This window comes from Lingula anatina, chromosome 3 (genome assembly GCF_051362555.1).
Source record: "Lingula anatina isolate TDL-2025a chromosome 3, LinAna3.0, whole genome shotgun sequence".
Classification (NCBI taxonomy): domain Eukaryota; kingdom Metazoa; phylum Brachiopoda; class Lingulata; order Lingulida; family Lingulidae; genus Lingula; species Lingula anatina.
In genome coordinates, this window is record NC_141769.1 from 589,595 (window position 1) to 607,023 (window position 17,429).

The 17,429-nt window shown below is 36.5% G+C and overlaps 1 protein-coding gene across 1 annotated transcript; it reads left to right on the forward strand.

Moving 5' to 3' along the window:
* The first annotated feature begins 3,537 nt into the window (after positions 1 to 3,537).
* LOC147762759 (uncharacterized) lies at positions 3,538 to 17,035 on the forward strand. The gene is made up of 5 exons (XM_087009502.1): positions 3,538 to 3,651; positions 12,818 to 12,952; positions 13,627 to 13,761; positions 15,674 to 15,808; positions 16,870 to 17,035. Exons 1-5 carry the CDS (start codon positions 3,576 to 3,578, stop codon positions 17,028 to 17,030), a joined length of 642 nt encoding a protein of 213 aa, XP_086865628.1. The 5' UTR covers positions 3,538 to 3,575; the 3' UTR covers positions 17,031 to 17,035.
* Positions 17,036 to 17,429: the final 394 nt, after the last annotated feature.

The window sequence follows — 17,429 nt, forward strand, 5'->3', positions numbered from 1 at the left end:
ATCTTACTGAACTTCTGCTGATCTTTCCATCAGAGTTTGGAAGGTAAAAATTGCATTTCTTGCTCAACGATCTGTTTTGCAATAATATAAACTTTATTTACTGCTGACAGTGCCACAAGTCAAAATAATAAAATCGATAAAAGCTTTTAGTTGAACTACCAGTGCCCTTATGTGGTTTAGATAGAGTGACATGAGATGCATAGAAAGGGAAATACACTATTTAATTGGATATGCCCTCACTGAGGTTCATTTAAACAGTTTCACTTATCTGTAATGCAAAACTGCAGATACATTGGTGTAATGTGCTGTAGTCAAACCTTTTAATATAGTTAATTTCATTAAGAGAGAGAAAAAGATGGAGAAGTCAGAGGGCGGGAGAGAGAGATGAGATGGGGCTTGTAATCCATTCATGGGATTTGGCTCATATTGAGTTCATATTGAGTCACATGTTGTGTTTGTAAATAAATTAAAAGTCCCATGGTTTTCTAACTAAAACTGTATTTTTATCCAATGAATTATTCTTTCAAACTGAAAATAATATTTAAGCCAGTTTGTCCTTCATGGTGTTAACAATGAGATGTAGTTACATCACTGTATGTGATGTACTCTGTACTACAGGTAACATCAAGTTCAAGGAGTTTATAGCTAACAAGTTGTCGAGCTATCATTTGGACGTCTGGCTGTTTTAGCTGAAGACATGCTGGAATCCTTTGCTTGTACAGATTCTTAGCAGATTTTCCAATCAAGACATATGCTGATTTTCATGAAAAAAACTTTTTGTCGATGCTTAGTAATTTTATTTGGCCTAATTTCAATAACCTTCTGTCATATATAAATCACTCAAGTATTTCAATAATTCTTTCATTCAGTTGCACATGCTCTATGTTACGGTATGATTTGATCAAAGTGATCCATGATACATTGCTCAACAGATGCAATCATGAAGGAGTATATATGCAAGGCATATAATTCCAAATAAAACTGATTTTCATTGCAAAATTGTCAGGGTCATATTTATCTTTTCCTGCATTAATACATGTTTGAGAGTACCCATATCGTTTCATCCCTGCATCATTTCTTCTCCCCATTGCAGTCCAGCACTGGCCCGGTAGTATTTATGCAGGGGAGTAATGTTGCAGGGTAAGCAATCCCTGGGCCTCTGGGTTTAGGATGTGGGGGTGTACAGGCATGCAATACAGTACCCATGTGTATCCCTGATGCCAGGTCTACCAATCACTCAAGTTTCACTTATTTAACTGTAATGGTCTAGGAAATAGTGGAAAATCAATGTGGAAAGCTGCTCCAGTATGCATATATGTGAAGGTTTCAGCCCTGTAATAAATCATGAAATGTACATTATGGAGCCCTATTCAGGGGCAGATCCAAGATTCATGGAAGGGGGGGGGGGGGAGGTCCGCACATGTGAAGCCGACCCTTCTCCCCCCCTCTTGCTGTGGGGTTTCGGGGGTCCTCTTAAGGGCCCCAAAAAATTTGGTATATTAGAACATTGTCATTTGAACGTTGCCATTTGGTATAGTTTACAATTATGATTCTGTAAGCCAATTCTAATTTTCCAAGGAGGACCATTGGTGTGATTTTTTTCAGAAATTGAAGGAGTGAGGACGACCCTGACCCCACCACCTTAAATCTGCCACGGCCTCCCTCTTCCCCTATACCATAAACTAGTTAATAAGTAGTTTTTTGTTTGTGCATAAAAATTGCTAAAATAAAGTCAGTCAGAGATTTCCATTCATTGTAGCTCTCTTCTGACAGGTCTACCATTATATCTGACCCCAATCTTCTCAAAATCATGCACAATCGTGTTTGATTTTATGCTATCTTCGATGATAGGCAAAACCGCAAGTTTTCAAATTGATTCCTCTCATATATTCCCGGTTTTGATTTCTACATATTAAATTAACTTTGTTGGTATTCCATATTATATTGGTATTTGATGGAGAGTATCATCTTACTTTTTTCAGCTGCGTCTGTCGTCACAGCACCATTGTTGCCATGCACTTTCACCGATAACAGGAAAAGTGGAAAACCATTTGACCTTTTGGCTTAAAATTTGCATAACTGATGGATATTCATAATACGCAGGTCAAGTGCGAAAATCAGCATGATCAGGCCATTTTATGGAAGTTATGCTATTTTTCCCCCTTTTTTCATCATATATGCAATACCAATAACACAACAAGTGAAAACCGTTTTATTTTTTTGCTTGAAACTAACAGAACTGTTGAATATTTATAATACTTAGGTCAAATTAAAAAAAAACGGCTCTATTCGATTATCATTTTTATTCATTTTATGCCTTTTTTTTTTTTTTTTTTTTTGAAATTTTCATTTTTTCTCATTCTGGCATTTTCTTAGTGTGATCTTGGTATTACCTGTTGTGTATAATTAAAATTTGATGTTGACTTTGCAGTTAAGCATAATGTATTATTGCATGAGAATTGACAGTATCCTATTCGTGTATTATTATTTTCTGCTCTTTTTAAAGTATAACTTATGGGCCTGAAGAACTTTGCTAGTCACATTTGGGTGGTCAGTCTGTAATTTTTTTTGGGTAATCACTAGCTACGTTCAGAGCTATTATGTGACTTGACTTGAATTAAGATTCATTTGGCCATGAAATGAGATTACATAAAACACCACTTGTATCTCCCTGTAAACTCCCATAGGTTGAGCTCTCTGCTAAATAAGTGTTCATAATAAGGAAGCAGTGATAATTATGCAGGTAAATGTTGTTTAATATTGCAAAAAAAGTTTTCAAAAAATTATTTTGTGTTATGCCAACATTATTGCTATAGATTAATTATTATCCTCAAACTCAGTGGGGTTATTGATATCATGTTAATACAGTAAGATTAAAAGTTTGAATAGCAGCTTTATTGGAATATTTTTGGTATGTTTTCTTTTTAATTTTTTTCAAACACTGGCATTTTCAAGATGTGACTTTTAACTCCCATGCACATAAGCAGCTGTATTGGTAATTATATCTTTAAACACTATGTAATATTATTTTATGCACTGTTATTATTTTTCAAATATTGAGATTCTTTATGTGAATTTGAACTCTCATGGTCCTGAAACTGTAATTTCATTGCAGAGGCGGATTGAGACCATCTTCTGGGTCTTCTGGAAGACGGTCAAATTTAAAGTTTACATTGACGGGTATCTATTTTCTTTTCTGTTGGAAAACCATCAAGAATGGAGGATGGATCAACAGAGATAATTTGGAACTCTGTAGAAAAATGTATCTGGATCCCCTCCTGTTACCGACCATGTCACCTGTGCATGATTAAAATTCAGTGTCGATTGACTGCATTATTTATTTCTGCATCAAAATTGACAAAATGACCTATTTTCTTCATCTTTTATTTTCTGTTTTTTTTTTTTTTTTTTTTTTTGGTCTGTACATTTGACAGCTTTGCTGCCTTTTCAACCAATTTGAGGATGTAAAATATTGCATAAAAAAGTTGCATAAAAAATTGTCCATATTTTGTCTATATTTTGTTTCATTCCAGCATAAAGTATAAAGTACTAAGTGTAAAATCAGCCAATCAGTGATGGGAATGTTGTTCTGGCGGCTTCTTCTTCTGGTGTTGATGGAGTGTGTCTTGGTCCGCCACATTGTCTCGTCAGGTAAGTAAAAGGGCCAGTCTGACAAAGAATATATATATATATATATATATATATATATATATATATATATAGAGAGAGAGAGAGAGAGAGAGAGAGAGAGAGAGAGACTCTCACTAATTAAGTAGAGGGACAAGACTGACAGAGAATACATATATATATATACGTAGATTGACGGAATGTTCTGCCAAACATGTAAAAAAAAGGGGCCGAACTGACGGATAAAAGGTCTATACTGCATTACTCATCAGGAAAACATAATGTATAATGTAATTAATTATATTAGTTTTTGTTTTGTTTAATTCAGTGAAGTTGGAGAGAAAATATGATGAATGATATATCAAATGTAAAAAAGGGTTTTACTGTGAAAGTGATGTAAATTTAAATTAATGTTATGAACTATAAGAACTGTCACAGTGTGGACGTCACAACACATATAAGAGGATATTTTAATAATCTATTATTAATATTAATAATAAAATACCCTATATGTAAGATGTAGCTAAATCGTAAACTAAATGAAAATGCTTAGTATGTAACTGGTTAAATCGCAAATTTCTTTTTAGCCAGTTGCAATCCTAACTGTCACTATTGCGCTTCAGATGGTGTTTATCTGCAATTTATCTGCAATTTCAGATCACAAACGATTTAACATTTTCAATCAATGAGTAAACCTATTATTGGACTATAATTGGAGAAATGTCTCCCCTCACACATTCCCCCGTTGTAATGGTGAGTTATCCCCCATAGTGAGGGGAGGTTACTAGAACTCAGTGGAGGTTGAGGTAATGTTTAATTTTAAAAGCAGAGTCAGTTCACGGTAAGACAATTTCTACAGTGACTTCAGCTAACTCCACGCCAACTTCAAATCATTCTGGATTCTGCCCAGACCATGTCAAATTATTTGTGATCTGAAAGAGCTGATTAAGACCATTTTGGGCATACTCATGCCTTGCTATGATCATATATATATATATATATGTGATGTGGTAAAGGGGTGAGCGGTGCACATATACTACTTACATATATATATATATATGTAAGTAGTATATGTGCACCGCTCACCCCCCATTTGGAAGGAGGACCCCAGGGGGACCTGTGACATAAGTATGACGTAACAGCACATAATCATCGCGAAGGGGGCCTCAGGTGGATCTATGCCGAATCCGTGTCCATTTCACAATATTGGAAATCAGACGGATCTACGAATTTCATCATAAAGTTGTAATAAAACTCTAACATCCGTAGCTTGGTATACTGATACACCATCACACCAATATGCAGAGGCACATCAAATTTTATTACTTTTTTATTCAACTCTATTTCGTAGGTATTTTGAGTTGTTTGGTCTAAGCGCCTAAAGCGAGGATTGCACACTTTTACGAGGCCTTTGATTCTCCACAGTATTCGGTGTCGCGGTGTTTTTCTTTGTTTGTCACCGTCTTACCGTAGCCCGAGTTGCCAATGAGTTTCATGGTGTCGGCAATGATAGTCTTTGATTTGTCTTGGTCTACTTCTCTTCGAGCTTTGCTGACCGTGTTACCAAAATATTCAAAGCAGACATTCGGCGTGTACTCGACTACCTGATAGATCCACAAAACACGAAGACCGTGTGCCAAATACCATTTCAAAAGAGGGGTGGCCAAAACGATTTTTCCCCAAAGAAACTACCAATCAATGATCGTCTCGGAACTTTCATGATGCTGTTCTCTTCGGTGAAATTTCTCATAAAAGGCCCAATGTCATCTCGGGTGATGGTGCTATTTTTAAAGACAGGAGGCATTTCGGAAAATCGTGATCGTAGATCCGATGGTACTTCTACGTCACACTCGATGAATCCAAATAATTCGTCACCTTGAATGGCTTGTACAATTTCTTCAAATTTTAGCCTCAATTTGTTTTCCGTGGGGAGTTTGTATCGGTTGACAAACATGGGGACGTCAACATTTTCACGTTGAAGTCGTTTCCACTCACACTCCCACATTTCTATTAAATTGTACCCACATTTTTTTTTTTGTATCTGCTTTTTTTTCCGGTTTGGATTCGTAGGGATTCCATTGAGAGTTTTTTGGTTTCGTTAAATTCTAAAAACGTTCAGTCATTTCTTTGGGTGAGATGGCAATGGTGGACGTGAAAATAACAGCCATGGTACTGGTACATGGTCTTCGAGTTCTTACAATACCCATCAACCGGTAGACGAGGACGATACCCAACGCGCTTTTTGGTGTTGTTGAATTGATGTCTGATGTTTACGCCATCAGAATGGGCAACCCAGTCTAACCACATCGTAGCTTCCCTACCACGATGATGGGAATATTCACGTTTGAACCTAGATTCCTCACGTGTGCCCGTGAGCATGGGTTGTATCAAGCACCAAAGGTATAAAGCATTGGCATCGTAACCAATGATTTTTTGCATACCTTCGGTGCTTGTCCACTCGTTTCCATGGTTGTCTTCGTAATAAAGGTCTTATTCCACTCATGGTAGCAATGAAAGATTATGCTGGGTCCACCCACTATGGCGTATTATACAAATAGTGCAGGTGGCTATTTTTGTCGTCCAAAAGGGTAAAATAGGCATCTCCCACGTTCTGAAAAAGGTATTTTAACGTCAACCCAGGCACGCTTATGCCATCTTTGAACATATCAATACCTCTTTCTTCATTGAAGGTAAACATTTTGCCCACAGCTTGTAACGTTGGAACAACATCTTTATTGTTATACCATGTAAGAAAATCACGCATTGTTTTCATGTTGTTCTCCCGCCAAACTTGTTTGCACAATGCGTAATCTTCTTCTCTAATGGTGGTTTGTTTTAAGTTGGAATAAAAAGCTTCTCGAGGAGGAATGTCGGAGTGTTCGAGTTAATCCAAGGAGGCCATCCATTCGTACAGAAAGAACCCCTTGGACTCTTTGCACTCAAACACCCTAAGGAATTGCCAGTAACTACAAACCGGAGCTAGGTAATTGCAAATATCCAAAATTTTAAGGCTATCAGACATCAACACCATAAAGTTGTTGTTTCATTTTACCACAAACATGTCGCTTCCGCATTTAACAACAGTGGGAAAAAAACAACTTTTTCATGCCCGCTATTAAACCCTAACACGGGTAATTCTTTCAAATACTTCCGGAATTTTTAGCTTAGTTTAATTAAATAATGTCCCTTTCAATCGGTGTCATCGTCACCATCGTCATCGTCCGTGTTCTCAGTCTCGCTCTCCAAATCTTTTGCAATTTCTTGGTCTAATTTTTCAAAAACTCAGGCAAACTTATTGAATTGAATCTTGTCTTGTCTGCTGCACGACTCATGTTTTGTAAGACAGCGATGAACTGTTGCACAGCTATTGCCGGCTGACTGTTGGAGATAATGCACGTGGGTTTGTCATATCCAGGCACATTACTGCACACGCTTACACTTAGAAACTGGTATTCGTTTTCCAAGCGAAGCTTTTGGCCGTGTTCGTGGTGTTCGTGTTTAGACAACAGGCACTCGATGTCGAATGTGGCTCAATATCAGTAGAATCAGTCTTCCTCGGGGACAACAATGCCTTCGTCTTCCAGTTGCTCGAGGATTGTTTGCTGTGGCACGTATGCTTTCCCAGGGAAACAGTACTCCATGGTGCCGTTACAGGTCTGTTCGGTGCAGGGCGCCTTTATGCTTAAACATTTTGTCATATTTCGAGCAGCAGAAAGAACTGGCATATTTACCCATGTCGCTGATGTAGGAAAAATGATGCTCGTATAGGTTTACTACCATTGTCTCTTTGTGCCTGGTCATAGATCGACGGACAAGCTGTGCAATGGTTTTGCCATCTTCACATTCCTCTAACTCGTAGGCTGTGATGTTCACCTCAAAGATGTCTTCTTGTGTGTTAAGCTTTTGAAGAGGGACGCCTTTAAGGGTTTTACTTCGACATCCCGTCTCTGTTGCATATGTTTCAAACAACCGTTTGGTAGTTTTTTCAAGTCCATGAACAGGCCAGCCCCTGTGCAAGGCGAGACATCTGAAGATACACAAATTATTGTTGTACGGTCCATGATTATCTCCCTGCAGTGCGATCACATCTAGATTGTTCAAAATGTGATATGGTAAAGGTATACCTGCTCCAATTGGGTGACCTTTAGGTTTTGTCACATAAAGGGTAGCGTTGGTGACCATATCCACCACCCATTTCGAGTTTGGTGGCTCTTTTGTATCATGAACTGTTCTTCAAAAAAACAGTGATTGTTGCTGCTGGGATGGTAGTACTGCAACACCCCCGTCTTGCTGTTTCTTAAGAAGAATCCATACAAAATAAAAGGCGGTGTGTTGGTCATTTAAAATTTTTTGCGTTGTCTGCACTTGTAAATGTCTTTCCACAAGTAGGACATTCAAAGGGTTTGTTCTTGTTGTGCGTCAGTCGACGTCTGTTGAGGTGATCAGTTCAATAAAACGTCGCGTGGCAGATGTCGCAGCTCAAGTGTTTATTGCCATGAGCCACACCTTTGTGGCGAGATAGAGACCTTTTCAAACAAAACATCTCTCCCCAGTGTTCACAGGCGTATGCCATGGCTGCGGTATGTCTGAAATCAAGAAACACCAGAATATAGACATTAGACCTTTGTCTGATTGGTTCATTGCAAAACGTTAATTTATTTTGATCGGTTTAGATAGTTACTGACTTGTGGTTGGATGGATGGCTAAATAAAAACCATTTCGTTTATAATCAAAATCAAAACGTATCTAACATTTGATGACGATGAACCCACCGTTTGCGAAAGAGGAAGATCAAATAGCGAGTTTCAGGTAACACCCGTTTCTGATTGGTTACTGAACAGAATATTTAAACAAATGTACAATTTCACCAGGCAGTTAAAGAATTGATGACAGCGAAGTATTCACTGATTGTGCTCCCGAAAATCATCCCTTGCATTCTCGAGTGCCTTTTTGCAAGGAAGACGATCGAATACTCAGTTATCTAAACTGGCTCGGTATATTTCTTATCAACTCCATACCTCTAGCCATCAGCGGGTTTTACAGGGATCAAGAGGCATCAAATACAGACGAAGCGGTCCTTTGCTTTAACTGTCGGGTCAGTCTTAGGCTTTGTTCACATGGAATGTCTATTTTCTAAAAATCTATTTTCTATTCGCGCTATCTTATGATCACGGTCTGTGCCCTGAATATCCCACCGCGTAATAACTGGCAGCACGAGCCAGTTACTATAAATTACTATAAGTAACTGGCTCGCGCTGCCAGTAATTAAGCCGCGGGATATTCAGGGCAAAGACCGTGATCATAAGACATACTGCGAATAGAAAATAGAATTTAGAAAATAGACATTGCATGTGAATGAAGCCTTAGAAACTAGGATCCATTGAAAGATGCAGCTGATGTCGAACACGAGTGCCACAGTCCACAATGTACCATGAATAACGTTGACAAGAGACTCAAGAACCCACTAAATGTTCCATTGACCTCCGAAAAACGACACGAATTAGTTTGTCCCGATAGAAAAAAATCTAACTACACACCCAGTACAATGAAAACACTGTTGAACATAGGCTTTGATGAAGTGGACCCTGCTCCGTGGCCTAAGCCGTATACCCTATTCTGATTAGATTTTGTGTAGATCCGATTGGTTAAAAATATTTACTCCAGAGACTGTTTTAAAAAAGGCATTATTTAATAAGTGTCTATTTAACATTTTGCATTCTTCGAGAACTGTTATGGCAAGTCCATCCATTAAAATCGAGTGCGACGAAATAAGATGTGTAGTTGCATGTTGTCAGGGACAGACAGATGTAGTCAATGACCAAAGAGATGAAACGGAATGCGACAAAGAAACTGAGGAACAACCTAGCACATGTACAAGAATATGGCATTACATCAAAACTTTACTCTGTAGTGTGAAACAAAACGCAGACAACTAAAAACGTCATCATGAGAAAAAGACCATCAGGAAACAGTAAGATAGATGGTTACTTAAAGAAAATATATTATGACCCTTCCAATCCAGCTAGTTTTGGAAGAGCATTGAAATTATATGAAGTGGCGAGAAAAGATAAAAGAAAATCGGCCTGAAACAAATTAAGGAGTTTTTGGCCAAGCAAGATACGTATACACTACACGCTGGCATCAGAAAACGATTCCGTACCAATCGCGTTGTTGTTGGTCGTACGGATCAGCAATGGCAAGCCGATTTAGCTGACCTCACCAAATTATCAAAGTACAATAAAAGAATGAAATTTTTGTTAACTGTGATTGATGTATTTTCAAAGTACGCGTGGGCCGCGGCCATTAAATCAAAAACTGCTGATAGCGTGCTACAAGATTTTAGCAATATTTTAGCCGGAGGTCAAAAACCGACAATCCTACAAACAGATGCCAGAACAGAATTTACAAAAAGAAAATTCCAGGCATACCTGAAAGAACAAGGAATAACCATTTTCACAACAAAGTCAGAACAAAAAAGTTCGGTCGTCGAACGGTTTGACAGAACCTTGAAATCTCACATGTACAAATATTTCACCGCTAATCACTTGTCAGATTCTTTCGAAATTTTGAAGGGCTGTCGTCAAGGGGACCACTTGTCACCCTATATCTTTCTCCTTTGTGCTGAGGTTCTCACAATCATGATAAAGAATAATAAAGATATTTGCGGAATAAAACTTGGTGACACCGAATTTAAAATAGCCCAGTATGCTGATGACACCACCCTTACAAGGTATATTAGATGGTAATAGGTCTTCTTTCTCAGAATCTTTCCGTACATTAGATTGTTTCTCAAAAATGTCAGGTCTCCATATCAACAACATTAAGACTAAACCAGTGTGGACTGGCTTAAGAAAATGTAGTCGGGAAGTTTTTCACCACGTTAGATGGAAACTTGATTGGGGTTCGACTCAATTTAAACGATATGGTCACTTTAAACTTTGAGAAGCAAACAAGATTTTAGCAATATTTTAGCCGGAGGTCAAAAACCGACAATCCTACAAACAGATGCCAGAACAGAATTTACAAATAGAAAATTCCAGGCATACCTGAAAGAACAAGGAATAACCATTTTCACAACAAAGTCAGAACAAAAAAGTTCGGTCGTAGATAACCATTTGGTTTTTTCTGTTGCCTGTTTGAACACGTCAAGAAAACCGCTTGCTTCTCCGTACATTTGTGTAGCTAAGGTTCGTACTTGGAGAACATCTCTCGGGTTTTTCAAAAATATGAAATAGTGGCTATTTGAACAAAATGATTACGTGTTGTTACGTCACACTTACATAACAGGTCCCCCTTTAAATGCTAAGAGTTGATTATGTAATAGTAAATAAGGTTATGTAATGATTTATAATATTACATGATATTACGTAACAGATCCACCTGAGGCCCCTTCACGATGATTACATGCTGTTATGTCATACTTATGTCACAGGTCCCCCTGGGGTCCTCCTTCCAAATGGGGGGTGAGCGGTGTGTGTGTGTGTGTGTGTGTGTGTGTATATATATATCAAAGGCCCGGACCAAATCTAGTCCTATGCATAAAAAGCCCAGACCCCATGTTGGCTGGGCCGATTCTTTATGGTGCCTTTGCATTGTAAACAGCATAATGGGCAAGTTTATTGACCAAGTTAATTGGCCAAGCTGCCAGTTTGTTTGTACGGCATGTGCAGGGGATGTCTTAGATCAAGGCAGATATTATGATACTTACAGGTGTGGCAAATGGGATATACTTGTATTTCACTAATTCATTAGCTGTGATTTGTAAAATACATCCGGGGATGATAATAGAGCAAAGTTTTGCTATTAATTCACACCTTTCTTTGTAATTTATCCTTAAGAAAATACAGATTTTCCCAAAAGGTCAACAAAACATTAAAGGACAGACTTTTTCCTATAATCTGTATAAAATCTAGATAACTAAAATAACACACTAACAAATGGAGCCCACCTTTAATTTAACATTTCTTTAGTAAATGTTACTAAATCAATCTACACGTCTTTTAAACATCTTTAAAAATATCATGTATATACATTACTTTTAACATCAGACTGAACTAGTGAAAATATAAAGATACCGGTATAATTGTAATAGTTTTGGTACAAAAAATAAAATAATAAATAGCAACAAAATTACATATATAGATATACATCATATAATTATATATCTGGTATTTCAGAGGCTAGGTTAGAACCTTGGTTTAATCCTTATCCAGACCCATGTGAGCCTAACCCTTGCCTCAATGGTGGGTCTTGCATTAGACTTGGATTTGGAAATGAATCAGACTACTTTTGCAGGTGTCCCATAGATTATTTTGGAGGACGATGCATAATACGTAAGCTTTGCCTGCTAAAGAATGCCAACCTTTGATTAAAGCCTGTAGATAACAGCAAATATTTCTAGGTTGTTATGCAAGAAATTAAACTGGGATTTATAATTATATTAATTGTAAACAAAAGCTTTCTTGGAAGAAATTATTAAAATAACTAATATAATTAAATTTCATTTATATAAACTTTGTAAACTGAAAGAGCATGTATAACATGTAATTGGTTTTACAAAATTACTTTTCAGGCAGATGTGACGCTAGCCCCTGCTTTAATAATGGCACTTGTGTAGTGTTATTTGATGATATACATGGTTACATACAGGCATGCAACTGTACTGCTAATTTTCATGGAGACCATTGTGAGTTAGGTAACATTATAAGGGCTGTACATAATAGCAAAATGTTCCAGGTTATAATGCAGAAAAATTAACAATGACAGAAGTTAAGTAAATAAATATAGTAATTGCATTTGACCCTCCTGATGTGCTTCATTTACAACATATGTATGTGTGGTACCATTTATTTAATGTTGATGCATGCGCTTAGTAATGACACAGAAAGGCGTTCATCCTTTTAGTGAGGAAATTGTGAATTTGACAGATACTGAATTTTTAAAGTCATAAATTCTTAAAATTCTATAAGTATAATGGTCGTTGGTCCAAATTAGAATTCATTTATTCTAGGCAATGGACCCACCAGAAATAAAACGTTTTTCTACAGACCTCATTCAGATGACATAACTAACACATTTCAAGTGACCAAATGATTAAGTGATATTTTATATAATCAAGTCATATATAATGATGTTGATGAAAAGTGAACTATGTCAATTTATATTTTTCTTTTTGGAACTTAATCTACAGTGACATGTGGAGCAAATGCCCTGTGTATTCATCCAGCCACATCTAACATGGGGCATCATCAGGAATGTCCAGTAGAAACTGGCTACAAATGTGTTTGCAATTATGGTTATGCAGGAGACGGAATAAACTGCACAAGTAAGTTTTATTTATTTATTTTTTTTTTTTTTGAAGTGGTTGGAAATATGTGATTTAAAATAATGGAAATAGTGATGGGGTAGGAATAGTAGATAATGTACTGTAAGTGAGCCTCCTTTTCAGTGCAACTGTGTGTTAGAGTTGATGTCACTTCCTGTACTGAGATTCTGTTTCTTTACCTTTTTAATAAAGAAAGACTGTATACTAATAAATGCATGTATTTACCATTAGAGGTATTTAAATTAAAAGTGCTACAGCTCTGAAAACAGACCTTAACATAATTATAATATGGCATAAAATTGTTTGAATCAGACTCTGATGCCAGGTAGGTAAGCTTTGCCTGCTTGAAGACTTAACATATCTGCATTGGTTAAGGACTAGATAGCAGCGAATAGCTAGGTAGCAATGTGGAAATATAATAGATAGAACAAAAATAATAAGATCATTTGATATGTATAATGGCCATTGGCCCATTACAGAATTCATCCATTCTCATGCAGTAATGCACCGGAAAGAAATAACACTTTTTTACAGACCTCACCCAGTCACCCAGGCCTATAACTAACATATTTCAAGCGATTAAGTGATATTTTATATAATCAAGTCATATAATGATGTTGATTAAAAGTAAACTATATCAATTTACATTTTTCTTTTTGGAACTTTATTTACAGTGACATGTGGAGCAAATGCCCTGTGTATTGATCTAGAAACATCTGAAATATCACATACTCGGGAATGTCCAGTAGAAACTGGCTACAAATGTGTTTGCAATCATGGTTATGCAGGAGATGGAGTAACTTGCATAAGTAAGTTTTATGAAATTAACAGATACTTGAATGGTTGGAAATATGTGATTTTAAATAATGAAAATGATGGGGGTTACTTAGTGGACAATGTAAGTGGGGATATATCCAAAGTACATATTTCCCATGAAATGTGATGGAAATATTCAATTCCATAAATTATTTTCCCCCCAGGTTATTTGGTTATTTGCAAGTCATTATAATAATTATAATTTATTGAGCACAGTAATGATATATATATATATATATATATGTGGAAAAATAGTAATATTAGTAAATAAATTAGAAAAGAAAATTGTACATATATGAAGTTATACAATATACATTCTAAGCGGAATTCTAAGTATTTCTAATTAATTGTGTTTTTTCATAATTTTACTTATAGAACTTCCTACTGAAGTTGCACCCTGTGCAGACGGTGGATTTTGAATTTAGATTTATAATAATAAATGGTCTGGTTTACTATTGTTAGCTTGGCTGCCTAATTAATAAGCCCCTGAACCATCAGGGTGGTAACCCCTTTACTGGCGTCATGAACAATTATTGCAATATACTAACACGAACCTTAGATTTGAGAGCATAAATGCACACATTTTAAGTAAAACAATACCAGTCACAAATTTACTAGCCCGACACACAACATTGGTCAAAAAGGTTGTCCCACCCCCATTCCCATGCACTTTTATATACAAATGATCACCTCACAGCTGTAAATTGTTAGAAATAATGCTTTTTATTACAGATACCGTGTCTAACATGATTAATGGTTAAAAAATAAAATAGTGGTGAAAATATACATATTTTATACCATTAAATAAAATTTATAAGAGGTACCCCCTCAAATCCCCTGCTTCACTGTGACTTCTACAGATGTAAAGAAATGTCTATAAAATTGAAAAAACGCCATCAAATGTCACCAAATTCACACACAAATAGCATTAGGGTGTGCTCATAAAAGATCACGTGCCTAACAGCGTGTGCGTCTACCGCGCACTGCAATTATCTCCTGTAGACAGCGCGACAAGCCTTCAACATGGGTAACAATTCTGTTTTGTGAGATTTTGTCCCAAACTTCTTAAACAAGTTGGGGGAGTTGGTCCACGTTTTTATGGGGTTGGTTCTCCTTTGCATTGCACACTCCAATTCATGTCACAGTTGATTAGTAAGTTTAATATCAGGACTCAAAGATGGTTGTCCCATCCTCAGAGCCCTATGTATCTGCAGCAAATCATTCGCCAGACGAGAGCTGTGAGCAAGTGCATTGTCACAATGAAGCCAGTAGCATCTCTGAAGTCACCTCTGGCCATTGTTGATGCTCGGTAACAACTAAAATATATCGCACCTTAAAGTAAATGAAAATAAACTACACTATATATAATGGGGGCATATGGTACTCGAAATATGGCTGGTGACATTGCTTTTACTAAAAGTAAAATAAATGGTGTGAATATGATATAACCTTAAATAATGTCAAGTAATAAAAATTATGTAATGTTTTAGACCTGGAATATGCAAATATCTAAATTTAAATAAGGCATATTGTAATGAAACCCTTTATACTTATATCATATAACGTGCAAAACACAATTGATACGTAATTTCCATGGTTTGTGTCAGATTTACGTACAGTCGCTCAAAGAATACCCAAGGACACATAATGACCAGTTTAATGGTTTATTTGTTGACGCTTGGTAACTACCTGATCTACATGAGGTAACCTTCGTCTGAACCCTCCAAGCAATGCATCTACCATGAAGAAGCAAACTTGTTTCTACATACTGGTATCAGAAGACTTCCTGTTTGATAACATACTTAAATAATTCAAGTGATTAAGTGATATTATGTTAAAGCAAGTCATATCATGATTAAAAGTGAGCGATATTATCAATTTACATTTTTAAAATCTTATTTACAGAGAGGTGTGGGGCAAATGCCACATGTATTAATACAGGCAATTGTGAAAGAGGGCGTAGTGACCAATGCAATGAAGATCTTGGATTCAAATGTGTTTGCAATCATGGATATGAAGGGGACGGAGTTGTTTGTATCAGTAAGTTTTATAAATTCCTCACATTACTGGGAGGATCAGAAATTAGCTTCTCACGCTCTACAGGTTTATATCTGAAATATTACTTGTTAGTGAGGCATGGTTCTCAGACCTTTATTTGTCTATCCCCTCTTGTTTGCCCATATAAACCTCTCTTTCTATACAAATATCTTTATCTTCAAATAAACTGTCAACTGATTGCATAAGTGCATGTATGTCTATACACCTGGAAGAGACATTTGACTTACTCAGCTACTAGTATTTTAATGCTTTAAAAATATTATATATATTGATAAGACACTTCATAACATCCTAATATTGAAAATGTACAGAAAATAAATTAAATAGCAGACTGTAATAAATTGATAAATTTTTAATTTCCTAAGCCCATGAAAGGGTAGGGAAACAGAAAATTTGTTTAAAGCATAAAATTAAAACAACAGCCCCGATATTTGGCACTGTTTAATCCAAACTCTGACGCCAGTTAGATATGTTTTAGCTGCTTAAGGATATTGTTACCTTTTGCCAGAAACCTTGCCTTTGTTTAATGAAAATATTTATTTAAGGGCTCATAACTCCCAAATGAAACCATTAAAACAAAAGTGATGGCTACAATCCGGTGACCTTGGCACATTTTACGTGATAAAATCTTCAGGGATGAAGTTAGGCCTCACACCGATTCCTATCTCAGCTCAAAATAGAACGGTGTTAAACTGATGATTACATTAGAATTACCTATGCTTATACATAGCAGCGATAAATATTAACACTGATATTTGATATTTCCAAGGGGATTTTTATTGTTTTAAACCAGCACAAAGATAGATGCATTATTGAACAATTAGATGCAAGAAACAACACTTTTTTCGGTATCTGGATGATAATTAAGGGTGACCATACCCTTAAAGGTACACATAAGCAAACTTGTTTTATAACCGGGATCAGATGACTTCCTCTTTAATAAAAATGGTGACATTGTGTTGTGTAAGCAAGATATACGATGATGCTGATTAATAGCTGAATGATGTCAATTTACTATTGTTCTTTTTTTAATTTATTTCCAGAGAAGTGTGATACAAATGCCATGTGTATTGATTCAAACACGTCTCAAATATTGCCTACTGATCAGTGCTTTGAAGCCATGGGCCTCAAATGTGTTTGCGATCAAGGTTATGAAGGGGACGGATTTACTTGCAAGAGTGAGTTCCACAAATTCTTCAGATAATTGAATGGGTCAGAAATATGTGATTTTAAATAATTATAATCAAAGCTTAGTCAACTTCATATTTTATCAATTTACATATTCAATTTTAGGTAAAACATGTATTGTGACAAATGATCCATGGTATGAAATTAACATTTGGATTAAATTGCTGTTGTGTTTTATAAAACATGAAGGTTTGATCCTGCAATTCAGTATATATTCAGCCTGGATTATTTAATATGTGCAGTGCAATCCCAGACAGCCTCAGTGATCTGGCCCACATCTGGCCCAGATCTGGCAACGTCTGGCAATGTCTGGCAAAAGGTATGGCCCACGTATGGCTTGCCAGATGTGGGCCAGATGTGGCAATGTTTGGGCCAGATCTGGCCCAGACATTGCCACATCTGGCCCAGTCCACAT

Coding starts and splice junctions, on each gene's coding strand:
- LOC147762759 (XM_087009502.1), top strand. CDS start 3,576: ATGGGAATGTTGTTCTGGCGGCTTCTTCTTCTGGTGTTGATGGAGTGT. Junction 3,652..12,817: donor CCGCCACATTGTCTCGTCAG/GTAAGTAAAAGG, acceptor CTTAATCTACAG/TGACATGTGGAGCAAATGCC. Junction 13,762..15,673: donor AGATGGAGTAACTTGCATAA/GTAAGTTTTATG, acceptor TCTTATTTACAG/AGAGGTGTGGGGCAAATGCC.